This window comes from Thalia democratica, chromosome 5, assembly GCF_965202585.1.
Source record: "Thalia democratica chromosome 5, ktThaDemo2.hap1.1, whole genome shotgun sequence".
Lineage (NCBI taxonomy): Eukaryota > Metazoa > Chordata > Thaliacea > Salpida > Salpidae > Thalia > Thalia democratica.
This window is the reverse complement of record NC_139169.1, coordinates 15,499,316-15,521,017: the sequence shown is the minus strand read 5'-3', so window position 1 is coordinate 15,521,017 and position 21,702 is coordinate 15,499,316. Positions and strand designations below refer to the sequence as shown.

General features: G+C 26.5%; 1 protein-coding gene across 1 annotated transcript; it reads left to right on the top strand.

The window, feature by feature from the left end:
* The first annotated feature begins 3 nt into the window (after window positions 1–3).
* LOC145835592 (uncharacterized) lies at window positions 4–20,279 on the top strand. Its single transcript, XM_082943259.1, has 7 exons — window positions 4–53; window positions 797–827; window positions 3,948–4,027; window positions 4,794–4,895; window positions 9,555–9,719; window positions 17,678–17,850; window positions 18,058–20,279. The coding sequence occupies exons 1-7, from the start codon at window positions 51–53 to the stop codon at window positions 19,607–19,609; spliced, it is 2,106 nt and encodes a 701-aa protein (XP_082799385.1). The 5' UTR covers window positions 4–50; the 3' UTR covers window positions 19,610–20,279.
* The last annotated feature ends 1,423 nt before the right edge of the window (window positions 20,280–21,702 follow it).

Sequence of the window (21,702 nt, the reverse complement as noted above, 5' to 3'; positions counted from 1 at the left end):
AATTTTATAATTTTTTTAATGCCAATCTACAAGTGATAAAAACTACAAAAATGGTGAGTGATGTTAGATGCTAAATTTAGTTTATAGTAGTATATATAAAGTAACTTAATTTCACTTGAAATATTAATTTTAAACTCTAAAGTTATACATGTTTATGAGGTGTACCGATATAGTTTTTTTTTTTATTTAGCTGCTAGTTGCATGTATTTAATTTCTTACATAGCTATTAGAAGCTTAAAGCTTATAATAAATTTTTAGTTGTCCTTTTAAGAGATCATAAGGTTATGTGTTGGCAATTAAAAATAGAAACATAAAAAAAAATCTTTAACATCCTTCCTATTGAAGTTTTATTATTCATTTAAAATAAACAAGGAAGTAAAAAAAAAACAATATTTGTATTTTTAAACCTTTTGAAAAAAGTACGAGTAAACATATTGTAAAGATATAAGTTCTTAGCATTAAGCAAAATGTAAATGTGCTGGCATTTAATTTCACATTTCCTATTCAAGTTTTTTTTTCTCATGTGGCTGAATTAACTTTTCAATTGGAATTAAAAAAACTTTTTCACAGCTGGCCATATCACAAGACTTATTTTAAAAACATATTTCAGAACAAACCTGAATATTTTTAATAAAAACATGCTTTTTACTCTTCAAGTCTCATTAATCTTGCGTGTGTTTATATTTTCCACACCAACTTAATCAATTTTTATATTATCAGCTCATACATTAGTTTTTTTATATTTCGTAATGTTGTTTTCTCATAATACTCATTTTCTCATGATGTTTTTTTTCAGTCTCATCGACTCCACAAACCAACTTTATACAGTGAGTTACATTTATATGTTTCATATTTATTTAAGAAAATTGAAATTTTTCTTATAGTTTTATTAGGGGTAGGGAGTACTTGGGTGATGTTTGCTAGACACATGAAGAGTCTTGATTTAGATGTGTTTTGGTCTAATTAAGAAGAATTTAAAAAAAAAATTAAAAAAATTCCTAAAAAACAAAAATGCACCCCAAAAAACTGATCTGGACCCCAAAAATCACATAATTTTTGATTTTTCGACTTAAATAGTAATAAAGTCACTCATACGTGTCCTAGACTTATATATTATATCTTAAATGAAAGCTAATAAATATAGGCATACCTTTAATGACATTTCAACTGCTTTTGATATATTATGACGTCATAATTACACAAAATATGCAAATTTTGTCTGTAAAATGGAATTTTTTTCTATTATAAAAAGCAAATTCTTCTGCTGGTTTTACTTATAGTTTCTATGATTTTGAATGACGAATTCTGAAGTCAATCAACCAGAAAGATATTACTAAGTCATTTCAATTGTTTGTTGATAAAGATATAAAAAACACTTTAAACCACTTTTAGATATTATGTTTATTGAGAGATGTGTCTCCATGCCGCTCAAGTTTTTGATCGCCAACAGGTAGAGAATATGGTTTTAGAAAGTTTCGTTTGTCAAATCCACCACGTGCTACTGAGCTCAACCTATTAAGTAATGAAGAACTGGTTGGACTCCCAACAAACAACTTGGAATCTGAAAGACACCTTGCTGGTTTTGGAAGGCGAGCAGCAGTGGCAAAGTTTAGGAACCAACGATTCACAGCGAAAGGGATAAAAAATGACTGTACATTACTTATATCTGATTCTTTTCAAACTAAACATGAAAAAAAATTAATAAAGTTGTTCAATTTCTGAATGAGATGGAGCAAAGGTGGGTAGCAGATCAAAAAAGTTTAAAGCTCAAACAGATAAAGGAAAAAATTAAAAAAGGGATCAATATGTGCAGAAACGTCTCAAACTGTGTAAAAGTTGGGGTGGGCCTATAGTGAGCGTGGAAGAGCTGCGTTCTATTTTAAAATCTCATCCTGATCGAAATGAAGTTATTGTTCGTTAATTTACTTTAGAGAGTCTCACAAATCTGAAGTGTTATACAATCCAGAACATTTTAAAGTTAATGGTAATACTCACGAAGAAAGACTTTTAAACTTATGTGCTCTTGTTGCAGAAGATGATGAGTGCTCTCTATGTTCTTTACCAACAAACACTGATGAATTATTAATTGTAGGGGGTTCTTCCCCCAATATACAGAAAGAAAAAAATGAAGATATTATGGAAGGGAATTTTTATGTCACATTAATTAGTGAAGGGTCATCAGACACATGGTATATTGCTATGTGTGAAGGTAAAAATGATGATGGGACTTATAAGATGGACCACCTCATGAGAGTTCAAGACAGAAGAAATTCTAAGTGGAAACACTCACCTAAACGTGATTTGCTAAACTTGCATTTAGATTCTATTCTTGATTGTAAAGTTGATGGGGAATGGGATGTTTCTAATGAAAGATCTATTACTTTTTCACTGAGAAACCGTGTCCAAATACATTTAATAGTAGAACAGATGTCTTTTACATAAAGTTAAAAAGTAGTTTTTATGTATTTTTATGAGATTATGTACATATAGTCAGTTAGATTTTTATCAATCTTTTGACAGTTATTTTATACTAGTATTTTTTAAAGTATCAGTCATTTTGCAGTAATCTTAAATGTTAATACTAAATGATATAGTGCAATGTTCGTTTTATTATGCAATGTTCTTTATTTCTTTAATATACTAGTCTCTATTTATTTTGCAATCATTAACTTAATGTTTAATGCCATACAACATTATGTTGCCTATAATAAATTATAACTTTTTTGTATTTCGTTATGTTGTTGTAATGCAAATTGAATAACATTCTTAGGTTATTTTTAAATACTTATAGCTAAATGAATTATGACATCAAATATCCCATTAATATACATACAACATCACCTAAATTTTAAAGGTAAGTAAGTATATCTACAAAGTTTTATTTTAAAATATTTTGTTTTAATTAGATTAGACAACTAGCTATGCTTCTTAATTTTTCAAAACGCACCATTTTACAGATAAAATTTACATATTTTGTGTGATTATGACGTCATAATATTCCAAAAGCAGTTGAAATGTCATTAAGTGTATGCCTATAATTATTAGCTTTCATTTAAGATATAATATATAAGTCTAGGACGTGTATGAGTGACTTTATTACTATTTAAGTCGAAAAATCAAAAATTATGTGATTTTTTGGGTCCAGATCAGTTTTTTGGGGTGCATTTTTGTTTTTTAGGAATTTTTTTAATTTTTTTTTTTAATTCTTCTTAATGATACCAAAACACATCTAAATCAAGACTCCTCATATGGATTTTACAATATGACCAAAAAAATGTGCTGTACTCCCTACCCCTAGTTTTATAAATGGTTATTTTTTTTTTTGTAATTTTAGAAAATTAAAATTTTTCTAAAAGTTAAATAAATGGAAAAACTTTTATACATCCGATTATTCGCATGTGCTTAATTAACATGTCATATGAAATTTTTACTTAGAATTATATTTTTAAGTAAAGCAAGAAAAGTTGCATTTAAACAATAACTAATATATGATAATTTATGACAACTTTATATTTTGTTTTTTTATTTAAGATTAACTTTCAATTCATACTTTATTGACAGTTTTAATTTAAATTAAGCCTAATTTTTTCCTACATGTTAACCATACTTATTCCAAGTCTTATTTTTGAGTGAAAAACTGTTTTGAAAATAAAACCTGGAATATTAGAAGTTATTAAAATAATTGCATTAACTATTAAAACTATTTTATGATTATAATTAAGTAATGCAATCAAATGTTAGTTGTTTACAATTCAATAATTATATAAACTACTTGATGATTAGAATTGAAAAGTACAATAATATTAATAGTTTTTACAATTATTCTGTTTTTCAGATCAACTGCCATCTTAATTTCGATATTTTGTATTTTTAATATATTTCTTTAAATTTTTATAAACAAATAGTACAATAAAATGTTATTAAATTAAACTTAGTTTTTTTTTTAGATCAACTGCCATCCAAACTTCGGTATTTTGCTGGACAGTATTGCGCTGTTTGGTACAAAAATGACTTTTATGTTGCAAAGGTAAGAAATATTTTAAAAATTATATATAAAACTTAAAAAGGTGAATGAGTATAAGTACTACATGTTAATTGCAATAAAATTTAGTTGAAATCTATGTTGCTAAAGCTCTTTTTAAACTTCTTCAGTATTTATTTGAATATTTTACTTTTACTATCAATTAAGATTTATGGGATAAATACAGAAAAAACCTGGAATGAGAGGAAATTTGAAAAAAAAAAAAACGTGAAAAACCTGGAATTTTTAACAAAAATCACAAAAAAACTTTGGAATTTGTAACAACTTTTATAGTAAAGTAATAAAGTTCAGATAAGATACCAAAAATCTATTATGTAAAATATTGTTTTTTTGTTATTATTTGAACTTTATTTGTTATAAAGTACATTTAGAGTAGCACCACAGTATCTTTTAAATATTTTGTTACAATTTAACGGAGTTTTTTACCTAATTTGTTATTTTGTACTAAAAATAGACGAAAAAATTTTTAGTTTCAATACCTGGAAAATTTTTCAAAAAATGTTTAGCAACCTTGTAAGTCATAATGAGCTTTTTAAATTTTGGATTTACAATTAAGTTGCAATGTTTTTACTATCACTTAGCTGTAATGTGTTTGCATTTGAAGTTAACCAAGCTCCTAATGTAATGCATTTACTTACTGTAGCCAAATTAAACTTTAATGTTATCGAGGTAATTAAACAATATTTCTGTCAAGGAGGTAACCCACGTGTAAATGTATAAAAATTTCACCCTGTTTATTTCTATTACCAAGGTAACGCACGTGGACCCTAAGAAACACACTGCCCAGGTTCACGTTCCTTTCTGGAACCTGGAAAAAGTAAAGGAGGAAAAACTTGAACTCACTTTCATGCAGGTGAATTTATTTTTTAATAGTTTTTCAAATATTTACCCCGTATAATTTTAGACTAAATATAAGAATATAAAATAAATGAAAATGCTAGTTTACCAAAAAATACTTTTAGCAGTTTGAGAAAATTGGCCAATCAATTTGTTTAGTCTTAAAGTTTATACTAGTAAAAAAGCTGTTTAAAATCATAAGACTTTTTTAAAAATTGTACACAAGTTCAAATGCCAAAAGTTTGGCTATTTATAGATTTTAAGAAAATAAACTTTTGCTCGTATGTATGTCGCAAATGAACTTTTGAAATTAACAAAAAAAGTTCGATTTGATAATTTTGGAACTGAACCTTTTTTAGATGCTAAAACTTTAACCTACATTTTTTAAATCTTAAAATGTATAGTCTTCCGTTAAAAAGAAATTATTAGAAGCACAGATTAAAAGTTTCAAGTTCTTTATCTATATCCGTATGCATATACATAAAGAAAAGTATTTTTTGTTTGTTGTATTTTTGCAGTTTTAAACGTGTGATCAAACGTCATAAATTAAATAAAAAGAAGGCAAACATTGTGGCCTTATAATCTTAAGTTTGAAATTTTAGTACATACTATATTCACATGAAAATATTTTCTTAATAATATTATATAATAGTTGTAGTGTTAATTAGCGTTTTGCTCTGAAAATAAAAGTTTGTACTAGCAAACTACCACTCTTATTATTTAAATATGAAAATGCTGTGGTTTTTTTTTAAATGATAAGTATTCAAATTTAAAAAGTATAGACTAAAATTTGTTTCTTGTATGACTTGAGATTTAATTTAATTTTTCTATCTGATCTAAAAGCTTATTGACAATACAAAAGTTATTTAAAAAAGCTTTTATGTAATTAAAAAAAGTTAGTAATACTGCCAATAATTTTAGTCATCTATTCTAAGAATGAATGAGATTAAAGTAAGCATTAGTAAAAAAAAATGGATTAGTAAAATTTTATCTGCTTTAGGTTATTTACTTTAACTTTATTTATTAATCTGTCTGACTTGAAAAAAATCGTTTTTATTTAAAATAAAAGTTATGCTAGAAAATTATAAAATATTAATTATTCCAATTTTAGTTTAAAATAAAAACTTTCATGAAAAATTTGATGATTTTTTTTTAACAATTGTTTGAGCGCATTTTGCAAAAAGATTTTTTGGTACAAAAGTTGTTAATAAACATTATAATTTTTAACTTGTCCTGTTAGTAAAACTAAAAAACACACTTGAGTCAAAAAGTAGTTTTTGTTCTAATTTTATTGTTTTCTATTTTTATGTTAGAGCCAAACAATCAAAAAAAAATTAATAAAAAATCAATTTATTTTTGTTTTTTATAACTTCAGTCAAACATGTTCCTATTTGAGTTGATAAACTTTCTTTACTTTCGTCTTACTAGTGGTCATGTTGTTCAGTCCTTGTTTAGTCATGCTGAATTTAAATCAAGAACAATATTTATAACTGTACAAAGGTAATCATTTGTTGTTGAATCTAATAAATTTGAGCAACAACACAAAGAATTAAAAAATCCTTTATCTACGCTGTTGTTTGTAATTTTCAATGGATTTGAAAAAACATGTTTAACCTCAGTTAAGATACATTTTAAGGTAAACATTTTAATATTTATTGTTTAGATAAAATATTTCAAGAGTTAAAACATTAAATTAAGTTTGTTTTTTGCCTGGCTACACTGCACCAAACATAACAAAAAATCATTAAATTTTTAGATGTCTGGCAGCGATAAAGTTTTACATTAAAGTTAAGAAACTGTGAAGTCTATTTTTGAACGATATTTTTTTACTACTATATAAAAAAAGAAAATTAAAACATAAATAATTAAATTTAAACTGATAAAGTTTTATTGCTTTGTGACCTTGTAAAATTTATTACGTCTTATCTATTTATAAAGTTCAGTTTTTTTTATCAGCTTTTATAATCTTTTTAGCTGATATTTTAATACTTGTAGTGGTTATTAAGCATTATATAAATAAAAATTGCGTCTATTAAGTTTTAACAGATTTAATCAGAAAAATGTACTAAGTACTTATACATTAATGTTTACTGTTATTTTTTTAGCAAGAAGTGAATACTTAATTTAAAAAGTACATTTTTTACAATATTCTAATTTATATATTTGTTACAAATTAAGTAAAAAGGGTTTACAAAAGCTAGAGCTTTAAATATGCAAGTATATTTGATTTTGTAAAAAAAAAATTAACTATTTTTATAGTACATATTTTTATTACTAAAAGTTTTTATCAAACTTTTATACTGATAAAGGAAAAAATTTGAAAAATTAAAACCTTAAAAACCACCAAATTAAAATTAGATATACTTTCAGAAGTTCATTAAAAAATATCTGATATCATGTTGAACTAAACTAATTAAAATAACAATATTTATGATTTAAATATACAGTTTTATTTACTTTTTTAAAAATTTAAACATTTTTATTAAGTTGTTCTAGATATTTTTTCTATTTAAACTGTTATGTTTGCAAACTGATAAAATCATTTAATGATTAAAATATTATAAACTTTTAACCACTAACAAGTTATCAATTTAAATAAACTTTTGTAAACGTTTGTGTTTATACTGCATTGTCCTTGGGAATTCTTTGGTATCTACTTGCAAAGTTTCGAAATCTCCATTAACTATTAAAAAAAAACAAAAAATTGACTGAGGTTAGGATGTTACTCAATATTTGTTCTCCATTGTAAATATTTTCAACTTCAAAGAAGCAAAACAAATGTACTTCTGAATTAAGCGAGTTTCTTCAAGAGCTGCTTGAGTAAAGTTTAGTTTTAAAGTAAAGTCAATAAACAAATTTTAAATACTGATTAAAAAAGTTTTTTAATACTTCAGTTATTTGTATTATCCGGCTTCCATATATGTTTAAAGATCAGACATGTCTTAGCACAGTAGTTGTTAAAGCGACATGTAAGTGATAAAAAAGGTATGTGTAATACTTTGCCATAAAACATTTCATAAAATTTTACTACTAAAGTCACAAATTATAAAACCATTTTAACTTCATACTGTTAGGTGTATGACCGAATAAACGAACAAGTCCTTTTTATAATAACTAAAATAAAATGAATGTAATTTTCATATGAATTGTTTTCATGCTACAAATATCACGCATTCAAGTTCACTGACGTATAGAGCAAAAAAAACTTATTTTACATGGATTTGAACCTTTCACCTACAAGATAGTTTTGAAATCTTTGTTGGTTTATTTGAAACAGTTTAATGGTAAACATTGATTATTACTGCAAACAGATCGAAACTTTTATTACCTTTTACAGCGGGGCGAGAAAAAAAACTTTTTGTTTTAGAAATGCTTAATGGGTTTACAATGTTTCTATAAAATTTTTAAATTTAAATTAATTTATATAAGTTTTCAAATAAACTAAGAATTTTATTGTTAGTTTTAGTATTGAAAAATGTATTCTTTATTCTTTTATAGCCAATAAAACTAGTTTTGTTTATTTAGTTTCGTGAATTTTACAACAATTTCCACATATATACATTAATAATTTATAGTTGTTTGTTTCAAAAAGTTTTTAAATTTATAAAACATTTAATAACGCAATAAAATATTAAGGTAACTGTTTACGCCTACCAAATTTTTTTATTATTTTTCATCTCAAAAATTAAATTCTTATTTCACGCAAATTTTATCTTATACTAATTTACATGAAAAAAACTTTGTTTTGCTTTTTATATAGGTTTCTTACCACATAGTCAACTTACAACTATAATCTATTAGATCAACTTTCAATTTTTATTTTCTATCGTTTAACAGTGTTTCCTGAAACCCACTGTGCACAGGTGCACACTTATAATAACACTACTACATACAGTCTTTAGTTGTTACACTTGAAATATATTAATTTTATAAGACCTACCTGTACCGGTTGACCGAACGTAATATATTTTTACTAATAGTTGAAATGCTTTCCACAACAGACTTAATTTAACTTAAAGGTCGTACATGTAAACAGGTTTTTTTTTAAATTAATCTTTTATAAAAATGTATGTTAAAAAATTTTAAAAACAGAGTCAATTGAACAAGTTTTGATTTACTACTAATATTTAATTAAATAGTAAACTTATTAGTTATAAATTTGTAACAAGTCATTGCAACAGACATAATTTTGCTGTTTGAAAGCATTATAAGTATTATGAGGTTGTACTGAATTTTGATTGAAAATTTTGTCTAAAATAAAACTTTTTTTTTGATTTAACTTTAAGTCATGTATTAAACGGGTTTTACTTGTTTTTTGAAAGTTAAACTTTTATAAAAATATAAATAGTAAAATATGAAATACTAAAATTAAAAAAACAGAGTCAGTTGTACATGCTGAACACAGTACGACTTTTTTACTAATGCTTCATACAGCAGGATTTAACTTAATGATATACAAAATTATATTGCCTACATATATACATATATATATAAAATAAGGTTAATGTTCAAACTTTAACACCTTCTACTGAGCCCACTTGAAGGGCTTTTAAATAATTTATTGAAATGGCGATTTAAAAAATTCTGAATTAAACAGAATTTTTAAAATCGCTATTTCAATAAATAAATATATATATATATATATATATACTAATAGATTTTGTTTTCTCTTCAGAGCCAGCTGTACCAACTGAACACGTTCGACCCGGAGGGCAGGGAGAACTGCTCGTGCATCGTGTGGAAGGTGGGCGACCCGTGCATGGCGTTCTTCGAAGATGAGGGCAAGTGGTACAAGGCGTGGTACCAGCGGAGGAACAAGTACGAGGAAGAGTATAAAGTGGTACGTTGTTTTTTATATTATATTAGTTAATCTTAAGTGGTACCAGAGGAGAAACAAGTACGAGGAAGAGTATAAAGTGGTACGTTGTTTGTTATACTAATTATTTGTGGGAAACAAGTACGAGGAATAATATAAAGTGGTTTGTTGTTTTGTATTATGTTGGTTAATTTTAAGTGGCACCGGAGGAGGAACAAGTACGAGGAAGAATATAAAGTGGTACGTTGTTTTGTGTTAGAAATATTAGAAAAATGGCGTAAATCTGTAGCAACAGGGTTTCTTTACACTTATACATACTATTGTAAGAATATTAAGTGGTTTTGTTTATAATTATTGTTAATTAGTTTCAAGTGGTATCAGCGAAGAAATAAGTACGATTGAGATTATAAAGTGGTACGTTTATGTTTGGTTTAGAAACTTAAAAACACTTATCTCCTGCTGCAGTTTTTTTTTGAGATGGAAATTTCACATTTCAGAAAATATTCCTGGCAATATTTAGAAAATCAACAGTGGCGAATAAAAACAAGGAATGTGACCAAGAAAACATTTTTTTTTTGTTTTTTAACAAAAAAAATATTACACAGGAGAAATATTTAACTAGAATTTTTAAAATATTGCAATTAAGATTTCCTAAAAACTTAAAATACACATCTCAAAAACGGTAGTAGGAGATAGATTTTCAAGGATTTCTAACTATCCACTGTTTTAGTTTCTCCTCCCATTAGGAACTTATTGTACATTCCGGTTTTTACTGACTACATCTTAAAAAAATGAGTTAAATATTTAAAATCTGTAAAAATAATTTTGTAGCTCAGTTTCAACTCTCTAAAACAAAATCAAGGTATAAAAAAGTGATTTAACATCCCTATGACTTAGTAATGATACACTGTTGTGAGTAATTATTAGAAGAAGTATAAAATTTTTTTTACTAAATTAGTTAAGTTGTAAATACAGAGTAATCTGTTACAACAACAATGTAAAGTCTGAAAATAATAATAAGAAATGATTAGTTGTTCACTTTTAGTATTGTAGTGTGTGAAATTTCTAAAAAGTTCCACAATTAAAACACATAAGTAAATGTTTTAGGTATTGTTATGAATATTTCCCGATAGCTGATATATATATATATATTACTTTAATTTTAAAGGAAAATATGTAAAAACCGAGTTTAGTGTGATAAAGTTACTTTTTAACATGCAATTTTATTTGAATATAGGTTGCACCAAAGTTATAGCATGTTGAAAATGTTTTCTCGAAAATACAGTACTCCACTTTTCAAGTGTTTATGCTCTTAATTTTTTTTAATACTTATTTAAAGGGCACATACTGTTATTTATAGAAGTTGGTATTTGGTTTGAACTTTGATTGCTGCAAGATAATATTTTTGATGTTGAATATTGTGTAAAAAAGTTGATGTTTGTCTATTAGTTTCGTTGTTGAATTTTGTAATATTTGTTGCTAATACAAGGATTGTCTGTGCCCTATAGCATATATTTAATTTGATAAGGACTTAGGTGTGTTTATTTAGCATGTTTTTTGTTTCTGATAAAAATGATGTTATTTTTGAAGCCGTAAAGATTTAATCATTGTTTTTAAGAGTAATCACTAAGAATATCTGTTTACTAAATAAGGTTAAATAAATACACTATTCTGAATAGAATCACATAAGAAACATTTGATTTTAATATGTAGTTTAAAGTTTGAAGAAGTCTATACAAACATTAGACATGTACTTTTTGTAAACAAGTACATTTGTTTTAGTAACCAAAGACACAAACAGAATAATCAGGTTATTTTTTAAAATCTGTCAAATCTTTTAAAATAAAAAGTTAATTTTTTTATAAAAAAAAACTTTTTAGCCGTCCAAGACCTACTTTTAATTGTATATTAAAAGTTAAAGTGTTAGTTGAATATTAAAAAAAAAGTATTAAATAAGATTCGTGTTATTAACCTTTAAAATACAGATTTAACTTTCTGAAATTTTAAAGAGATTAAAGTATGATTTACTGTAATGCTACTTTTTTATGCTAAAAACTTATAAGTTTAAAAAATTCAGACTTTTAAGTATTAGCGTATTATATAAAAAATAAACAAATTTAACTAACAATAGTTTACATATTCACAAGTAAGAAGCATTAAATAAGTTTAATGTGCTTTATTTAACTTAAAAAAAACTAAAGTTATTTTGCTGTTTTAGTTTTTATTTAGTAACATGCTGATTGTTTATTATATTTTAATCTATGTTTCCTAAAATACTTATTTATTGAACTCTAGAGATAATTAAGTAAATAACTTCCTTATTTTCCCTTCATTACTCATCTGTATCCGTCTATAAAATTTTGCAAGTATAATATTTAATTAAAGATTAATTTAAGCATAAAAACTATCAGTTGATTATAGCTTTTTGAAAAGTTGGTCAGCTCATAATATAAAACATGATTATTGTTTTAAATTCAAATTAGGAAACATTTTAATTATTTTTATTTGTATAACTACTAAATTAAATTAAAGCTGACAGTTAAGTGTTAAGTTTGATTTTTTATCTCAACGAAAAAGATGCATAATTTAGTATTTTTCTGTAAAATTTGATCATTATCACGTTTTGAATTTGCTTCATAGATTATCTACAGCAAAAAAAAAGTATAAAAGGTAATAATTTTTGTAAAAGTCAAGTATAAGTCTTAGTGTTTTTACAATTTTTGAGTATTCAAAATTGTTTTGTATGGTTTTAGCATACTTAGTTAAAGTTTTTCTGGTAGTATATGAATTAAACGTTTATAAGCTTAAAGTTTTTTTAGCCTAATAAAAAATACACAACACTGTTTCGTATGGAGTTGTAAATGTTTAAAAGCATCTAAAGTTAATTTTTTATAGTGTGTTTAAATCAGGTACTAGGATAAAAAAACATAAACGTTATTGATTATAATTTTATTTCTAAAAATCTTAATTTTAGATTAATAATTAACAATTTCTTATTTATTGGAAATATTATGAGTGTTTATCTCAAAAATTGTTACTAATAATTAGTCTAGATTTACTAGTTTTTTATATAATCCTAATACTTAATAAATAAATTAATACTATTTTTTTAACTTAGTTTATTTTAAATTATATACTGCTATACTAAGTTAATTTAAGTCATTTAAGTATAAGTAGTAAAGTTTTTTAGTAGTCGAAATAAGTTAATCTCGCTTATAATAATACTGTGATATAGTTATATAATTAACTATACAAACTACTCCCTTTTAAGTAATTTATATAATAATTTTCTATTGTAATAAATTCAAAAAGTGTAAAAATAAGCTTATGTGATACGATGTGTTTAATTAATGTTATAAAAGTAAATATTGTAGTGTTTGGTCGTTAAATTACTTTTTATAGTGACCTTTGTTATTTAATAATTCAGCAATGTTCTTTTGTTAAAACAACTTTTAAGTTGTTAGAAATTGTAAAAACATGTGTTACTTTCAACTTTGTTAATATTTTATCCAAATCAGTTAATCTCGAGATACACTTAAAGTAAACATTTCCTTTTATTTTCAAACACTCTTGTACTTATTTATGCACGGTTTTAAGTTGTCGAAAAGTTTATGTAATATGTTGTGGTAAACAAAAACAAAATTTTTTTGCTTGAAACGTTAAATTATTCAAATGTTCATGATTAAAAAAAACATAGAACAAAAAATTAAAAGCTTTAAAAATTTGATACAAAGTTCCTGATTTTAAACTATTTTAGTTTGTCGTAAAAAGCTTATAATAACAGAACTATGTTTGTATTCAATCATTACGAAGTATAAAAAATTGTTTTATCAAGCAATGATATTTATAAAAACACTCCCTTTTTGTATTAGAATTTGATTCTGATTTTTATATTAAGAATTTGATATATAAACACTTTGTCACAATTACTTAATTTCAATTGTCAAGAAAATTGAAATAAATGCTAAGTATTCAGATTTAATACTTAAAATTAGAAGTTTAATATTTTTAAAGTTTGTTTGATTTACAAAAATGTTAATTTTAATTTGTAAAATTGGTGAAGTATTATTTTAAGTTTTAAATGTTAAAATTTAATTAAAAGATATTCACTGAAAACCAAATTTTTCTTAACTACTACACAGTATATTACTTATACAGTACTTCATGTAAAAATATTATTTCTGTTAATAGATCATCAAACAAACAAAAACATTTATATCTAATATACAATGACCAATCAGTTGCTTTTTCTAAATATAAACAATATCAGACTTAAAAATTGTTTATAAAATACGGGGTTTTAAATTTTACATTTTAAAACTTTACAATTAAATATTAATGTCAAAAATCATTAGTTAAAATGTAAATGTTAGAATAGCTGCAATAAGATAACCTTAATTTTCTTAGATAAATTTACGTTATCAAAAAATATCAAAGATTAATTTATATCTAGTATGATTAAAAAATAGTAAAATAAAGTAAAATCTGATTTTACTCTTCTTCCTTTGGTATTTATTTAACGTCAATTACAATTACTTGCACTAAAATTAGCTCAGTGTTTAAAAATTTCTCTCATTTAGTCAGAAATAATTGAAAACTAACTAATTATGTAAAATGGAACTAATTAGTAGTATAAAAGGCATATGTTGTATATCTGTGCATTAATTATCTTAATTAGTCATAATTTTGTATTAAAGTTATATCTTTCTTAAAAAAAACTTTGTATAAGAATATAAGAGATAATAATATCAGTATAAAATATATATAAATAAAAGTTAAACAAAAATGTTTAGTTAAAACTATTATTGCATTCTATTTAAAAAATAAATACTCACTTGTTGTTACAATTACTTAATTAAAAGCTATTTCCATTTCAGTATAAAAATATTATATTATTAATTTCAACATTTGAAATAGAAAATCAATATCATCCTGTTGGAATTTTAAGAATAATACAGGATTTCTTTCTGGTTTGTAGTTCTTGAAGTATTTTCTTTGTACTTATTTGAAATAAATCAAGTGTGTAAAAAGTATTATGGCTGACTTATTGTGAACATTTTGATAACGTTTGTTGCATATGTTTATTTTTAATTTTGAACTTTCTTTAAGACGTAAAACAAATATCAATCTTATGATGTATTTTTGCAGTACACTTTTAAAGTTCGTATAAAACTTTTTATGAAAAAGTAGTCTTGCATATTGTTTTATACTTTGTGAAAAATATTAAACGAAAAGTTATAAAATATGTTTTTACAATTATTAAAATTTATTAATGCTTTAGTTTTTCACAACTCATGACAGTAAATATTTTTTTTTAAATTTCATAACAAAGTGAATTTTTCATCAAGTTATTTGTAGGCACTCTCTTTTTTATATAACAGTGTATTTATTATACATTTTATACATTAATGCTTCATTAAGTTTAGTTCAGTGAAAAAGATATTTTTAAAAACGCGGAATATACAAACCAATTAGAAAAAATAAATAAATATATATATATAAATCAAAGTTAAAAACCTCTAAAAAGTTAAGTTATCAATTAATTATTAACTTGTAGTTCTACACGGTAGTTTACTTACTGTGTTAATATTGAAAGTTTCAATTCTACTATAAAGAAAAACATGGTTTGAAAATTATTTTTGTCTTAAAAGTTATAATACTATCAAACGTTAAAAATTATTTTTAACTTAATCTTATAAATGTACTTCATATTTTATGTTTAACTTTATTTTTTAGCTAATTTCCTTTAAAAACTTTGGAAAAGTAGCTTTGTTTCAATATTAGATTTTCCATAAAAATTCATGTGAAGTTACTAGTTTTTTTAATTTTAATGTTTTGTTTTTGCACACTCATCATATATTAAGTACGTCATTCAAAACAAACAGTTTAAATACTTGAAACTATTTTCTCGAAACTTTTTAAAGTTTTTTTTTTGATCGGTCGGCCACTGTAAAAACAAATTAAGTAATTTGTATTCTTTTCGGAAGTTTTTGAAAGTTTTTTTATAAATATAGCTTTTTAGTATTAATTATAAAGTAATTAAATATCAATGAAATGAAACAGTTTTGTAACAAATGGTTAAGTTTTAGTATAAAAGCAGAAAATGTTCAAAAATGTAAATGTTCAGGTTTTTAATTGCTACAATTTGGTATTATAAACAATAATGTTATAAAGTTTCTGCACAATTAAATGAAAATAGCTGTATATTTAGTAATTACATAATGAAACATTCTCATAAAGTATTCAATCGAAATACAGAAGATGGTGTTTTATTTTCTTAACTATATCTATTTTCATTAAGTTATTCAACAAAAAATACATAAGTTTATAAATTAAAATTGAAACAGTTGAGAAAATTTAATGTTACATAAAAATTTAAGTCAAATTTTAGAAGTGAAATTGGTACTGTTTACAAATGACTGCATGTTTATATGATTTTATATTTTAATTTATAATTTTGTTTCTGTGTATAACTCTTACATATGTTTGGTTTTTATGCATCTCATATCAATATCGTTATGAGCACTTAAATAAAAGTAAGATTACCAAAAATTTGTAGTATTAATAATTAAAAGTAGGTAAAATTGAACAACACTTAATGAAGTTATTTACTAGTTTATTGTTTTATAAAAGCAAATACTTTTAAAAGAAATCTTAAATTTACAAATAAACTGCATATTGTAGGCAATAAAAACAAGTTGTGTTTACATTTTAATTTTGTTTGTACAACATGTTAAGCACACATAATGTTCATGTTATCATTTGCACTTACGCAAACTGCGTTTGGAAATTACAATAATTTGGTTATAGTTTTTTGAAATTCAGCGAATAGTGATGAAATATGTGATAAAGTTTATTTGATAGTTGTTGTTGAAACTTAAAATTGTCACACAAACTAAAAACAGTACTTTCGATTGTATAAATAAATTATCTCAGGTTATATGGGTATATGTGTTTTTATTTTAGCACAAAATGTTTTTATTACATATAAAATGGAGTTGTATAACCTTTAAAATTGTTTAATTGTATTTGCTTTACCTTCACAGAAAATTGAGTGGATAATCGCATTTCAAGTTTAAATAATCTGCATGTATACTTGATTACTTTATTTTATATTTGGTTAAACAAAACCTGCTATTATTGTATACAATTGTCTTTGTTTTAAACTTAGAGAAAATAATGTATAAAAATTATAAAATGTATAACATAATTAAAAAGCCTTCTAGAAGTTGTTTCAAACACAACAACAAATATTCTATTCTACTGTTTGTAATAAATAAAAATACTGACAACTCCATTAACACTTAGCTACAGTTGTATTAAACACCATTATAAATACTCTTATTATCGACTACAACACTTATATTTTTGATATTTCTCGAATCCCCCTTCAACTCAGGTATTAATTGCTAAATGCATACAAGTAGTTTTAATTTATGTTTTAACAATTAATTTCAATGGTATGTTATTTCTTTTGATACATATCTTTGCATCACTTAACAGGTAGTACTTGACGAATACAAGTAATTTTAATTTTTCTCTCTAAACTCCCCCATTTAATCGTATACACCCACCCAACATTTATATGATACTTAATTTGTTTGCATCTTATGCTAATTTCCACTGTAATAGTAATAGGAATAAAAATTATATTGTTTTATTTGTACACTTATAAAATAAATTTGTAATGTTTTATTTATATTGTTTTACTTGTACACTTTACACTGTTTTACTTACGCCTCAGCCTCCCATCTAACTAAACAAGCTCAAGTTGATTCACATTTTCAATTACAGGTTGTTTTCGACGAATATATAAAGAAATAAAATACTTTTTTATAAACACTTTATACTATTATATTTACACCCAACCCTCCCACCCAATACACAGTTGATATTCACATTTTATTCCATCATATCACATGTAAATTTATCAACTTTTTTAATTTTAACAACTTTTTTAAATAATTACGTAATATTCTCAGGTGGTATTCGACGGGTTCGAGGACTGGGGGGCGTACAACGTCCACTGCGAGAAGGTGGTGCCGATGTACATGTTCGACAAGCAGTACCGCAACTACCACTTCGACTACGACCTTGAGGAGGTCATCAACCAGAAGGGAACCAGTGTGAGGAAAGATGCCGAAGTGCTGAGAAGGTTTTTGTTTTGATTAATTCTCAAAAGTCTGAAATAAAAGAGAGTATGTTTTGAAAGTTTTAAAATGAAAAGAGTGCGCAAGTTAATAACATGTAGTTAAATTAATAGAAAATATTTTATTAACAAACTTGTAGTTAAAAACTAAAATTTGTGGAGTTTTTTGTGTGAACATTTGTTCAAAAGCATTTTTTTAAATTTTTATTTTAGAAACGGCATGAACAAACACAGGGGTCGCAAGTTGCGCAAGGAAAGGGGGGAGAACAAGTACTTCTACGACGAGTCGCTGTACTTCAAGGAGGAGGCGATCGAGCCCGACTACCTGGACTTCAAGTACGAGGAGGACGAGGACGTGTGCGTCGGCGAGTTCGAAGAAGTCACGTCCGACGACGGTGTCAACGTGGGGGAATTCCAAGAAGAAAAAGACGAGGCGCCGTGCTTCCCGCCGAAAAACATCCAGACCCCGAAACCGCAGTTCGCGCCCGTTCAGAAAAAGTCCAAGTTCCCCAGACCCGCTCTGTTCGAAGACGACGACGTCCCTGGCAACGGGTACGGGAGCTCGAAGGGGCTGGGTCTCCATAGCAACAAGAGCGTGGCGTTCGCCAAAAAGGAAGCTGACATAGTGAAGAGGAAGGAAAGCCAGTTGCCCATGAACAAGAAGCCGGTGTTTGCCGGAAGCGACAAGGAAAACCACAAGAGCCACGCGAAAGGCGCCAACCTTCATAGCAACAAGAACCCGCAGTTTGCGAACAGCCACAAGAAAGCGGATAACTTGCCCACCAATAAGAAGCCTGCTTTCGCCAGGCCCACGCTCATGGAAGGTGACAGCAACAAGAGCCACAAGAAAGGCGACAACCTGCATTCTAACAAGAAGCCGGTGTTCGCCAGGCCAACCTTGAAAAAAGATACTGAAGTTGAGAGAAAGTCTTTGTTTCCGAAACCCACGTTGGTGGAGGACCCCGACTACAAGTGCCACCCCAAAGGCAAGAGTTTGCACCAAAACAAGAAACCCCAGTTTGCGCACGCGAGCCACAAGAAAGGGGTTGACTTGGCCGTGAACAAGAAGCCACAGTTCGCCAAACCTTCGTTGACGGATGAACCCAACGGGAGCAGCAAAAAAGCCGCGAGTCTTCACACGAGCAAGAAACCGGTGTTCGCCAAACCGGAGTTGAAAGAAGAGTGTGATAATGGTGACGCTTCGAAGCCTCAGGCATCTCCAAAAGTCGTAGTGAACAGCAGACATCAAACTGCAAACGGAAACGTTCAAAACGTGAACTCGCTCAGCGACCAGCTGCTGCGGGCAACGGTGGGCCCCAAAAAAGTCTGCCCGCCCCCAGGCTTCAACGCAACGGGCGCTCCACCCCCGGGATTTTCAAAGCAACCGCCACCGGGCTTTCCCGTTACCACGACGACCGCGGACGGCTGGAAATCCCCCGTGATAGTCAAGGGGTCAGAGGGTCAGGTAGTGGTGTCGACGCTGAACCCTAATGCGTCATCGTTCGCCTTTCATAACACGAACCCCATGATGGGGCGAAACAGTCGTTTTGACGACAATAGTTTCCCCTCACTCGCGGGAAGTACCCTGAACGGCAACAACATGTTTCCACCGCTGGGAAACACCCTGAACGGAAACAACGATTTTCCTCCTTTGGGTTCGGCGGTCCCTGGTAACCGTGCTGTTTGGGGCCGGGAAAAAGGAAAGGAGGGGAGCTGGTCCAATCACCAAGGAAGTGGTCATGGCAACTGTGGTGGCCACCATTAGTACAATCCCCAACATGGCCGTTGGTAATTACCCTAAAATAAAACGTTTTTGAATTAAGCTAGTTTAGTGGTTCTCGTAATTAATTAAATTGAATATAACTCGGTTTAATTAATTATTTATAATATATACGGGCACACCAGCATTAGAACACACACTTTTGAGAACCAATTTACTAGATAATATATTCAAAACGTTTTTATTTTTTTATATTTTTAAAGTATTCAAGTAATTTACCGTAGGCTAAAAACCGCATTAAGTTCTTGTAGTCAAAGGGTTTATATCATTGAAGAATGGTACAAATCCTCTGCCTATATGTATCTGTGCGCTATACTCCCTTGCAAGAGTTTTTGTGGAAAAATGTATCACGAAAATCTCTTTTTTTTTACCCAGGTCCAAAGTATTCTATGAAGATTATTTTTATTTGTTGTCATAAAACCAATATTTGCCCAACTTAAATAAATACTATTTACTGTTAAACGCACTACTTATATGCATATTTTTGCCTTTTTTACTAATTGTTGAACTAAATTTTATAATAATATAATTTAAGGTGCTAAATACTGTTAAAAAAGGATAATGAGTTTATTTTCTAATTTAATTATTAACTTTTAGATTATTATTTTTTTTATGAGTTTAACTACTAATATATTCTAATTTTAGTTTATATCAATTTTATATTAATTAAATAAAATCATGTTTATTTATTTGTGCTACAATGAAGTAAGTTACTTTTTTTTTTTAATTATTGATTATTTTACTTCTAAATATTTTTACTTCCAGACATAAAACTTAACTTTTACTTTTTATATATATATAGATTTTTTTACAATACATTCTTAAAATTACTTTTAAAAAGTTAATAAAATGCAGTTATTATCGAGATTATTTCGTTGCACTTTCCATCATAGAATAAATTATGCCAAATGTATCTGTGTATATGTTGATATTTTGTTATTAAAAGTTTATTTTGGCTAATAACTTTATATCTTATATAAATACTTAATAATTGCAACCTAAGCATCATGTATTTTTTTGTAAATAGATTTATCTTAAAACTGAAGTTTAAAGTTAAGGGTATTTGTATGTTTTGTAAATTACTACATTAGCATTGGTAGTTTTGCTTGAAAAGAAGCCAAGTATAAAAATAGTAACAAGTTTTCCAACAACTAAAATAATAATTACATCTTGCAATTCCCAATTTAATTAAAGTATCTTCAAGATTTAATGAGCTAGGAATGCTTCTTTATCCTTGTGAAAATAAAATTAGGTAAATATATAAATGTATCAGTATGAAAACGTAAAATATTTTCATCGATTTAAAACTGTTTATTTCCAAATTTAACTACAAATTGCGAATTTGTTGCTCTTTACTGCTTCTAGTGGTAAATAATCACATGATGAAACATTAAGCAAAGTGAATCAATAAAATTATTGTTTTACGAGACTTTTTAATTATTAAAAACTTAGAGTTTTACATCCTAATACAGTAATTCTATATCTTTTATAAACAAGATTTAAAACTTAATTTGAATAAAATCACTTAACAAAAGTAATTCGTAACCAAGAATTAGTAGACCAAAAATAGTTTATAACTTACTACTTTTAGCACAAAATTCAAGCTAAATTTTATTTATTAAGCATGTTTTTAATTAAACTAGTAACAAAAAATGATAAAATAGTGTTTCCTCGGCAGAATTTTAATGAAAGATGAGCTGCATTTTTTATTCATCCTAATTACTAGTAAGCTTATAGTTTGTACGCGTCAGACTATTTTTTTATAAAAATAGCCAAAATACCAGTTTTTGTCGGTTCAAATGGTTAAAAATTTTGAATTTCGTTTTAAATGCTTGAAGTTTTAAGAATATGTAGGCTTTAGATTAACTTATAATTAGTAAATTTATTTTCAAATACGCATTTGTTTCTTTATAGTCTTTATTTTATTAAAATTTAGGCAGTGTTGATAATCTGTATTTGACAAATGCTTCAAAGTTTCTGAATTTCTTTTTAAATTTTAGTTGACATTATAACTTTTTTACCAGAAATTTACTTTTATGATGAATATTCTTAGATCTTTGCCAGGTATTCTTGAAAGC

Bases quoted from the DNA above. Each gene is read 5' to 3' on its own strand.
- LOC145835592 (XM_082943259.1), top strand. The intron at 4,028-4,793 runs GTAAGAAATATT...TCTATTACCAAG, and splicing joins ATGACTTTTATGTTGCAAAG to GTAACGCACGTGGACCCTAA. The intron at 9,720-17,677 runs GTACGTTGTTTT...TAATATTCTCAG, and splicing joins ACGAGGAAGAGTATAAAGTG to GTGGTATTCGACGGGTTCGA.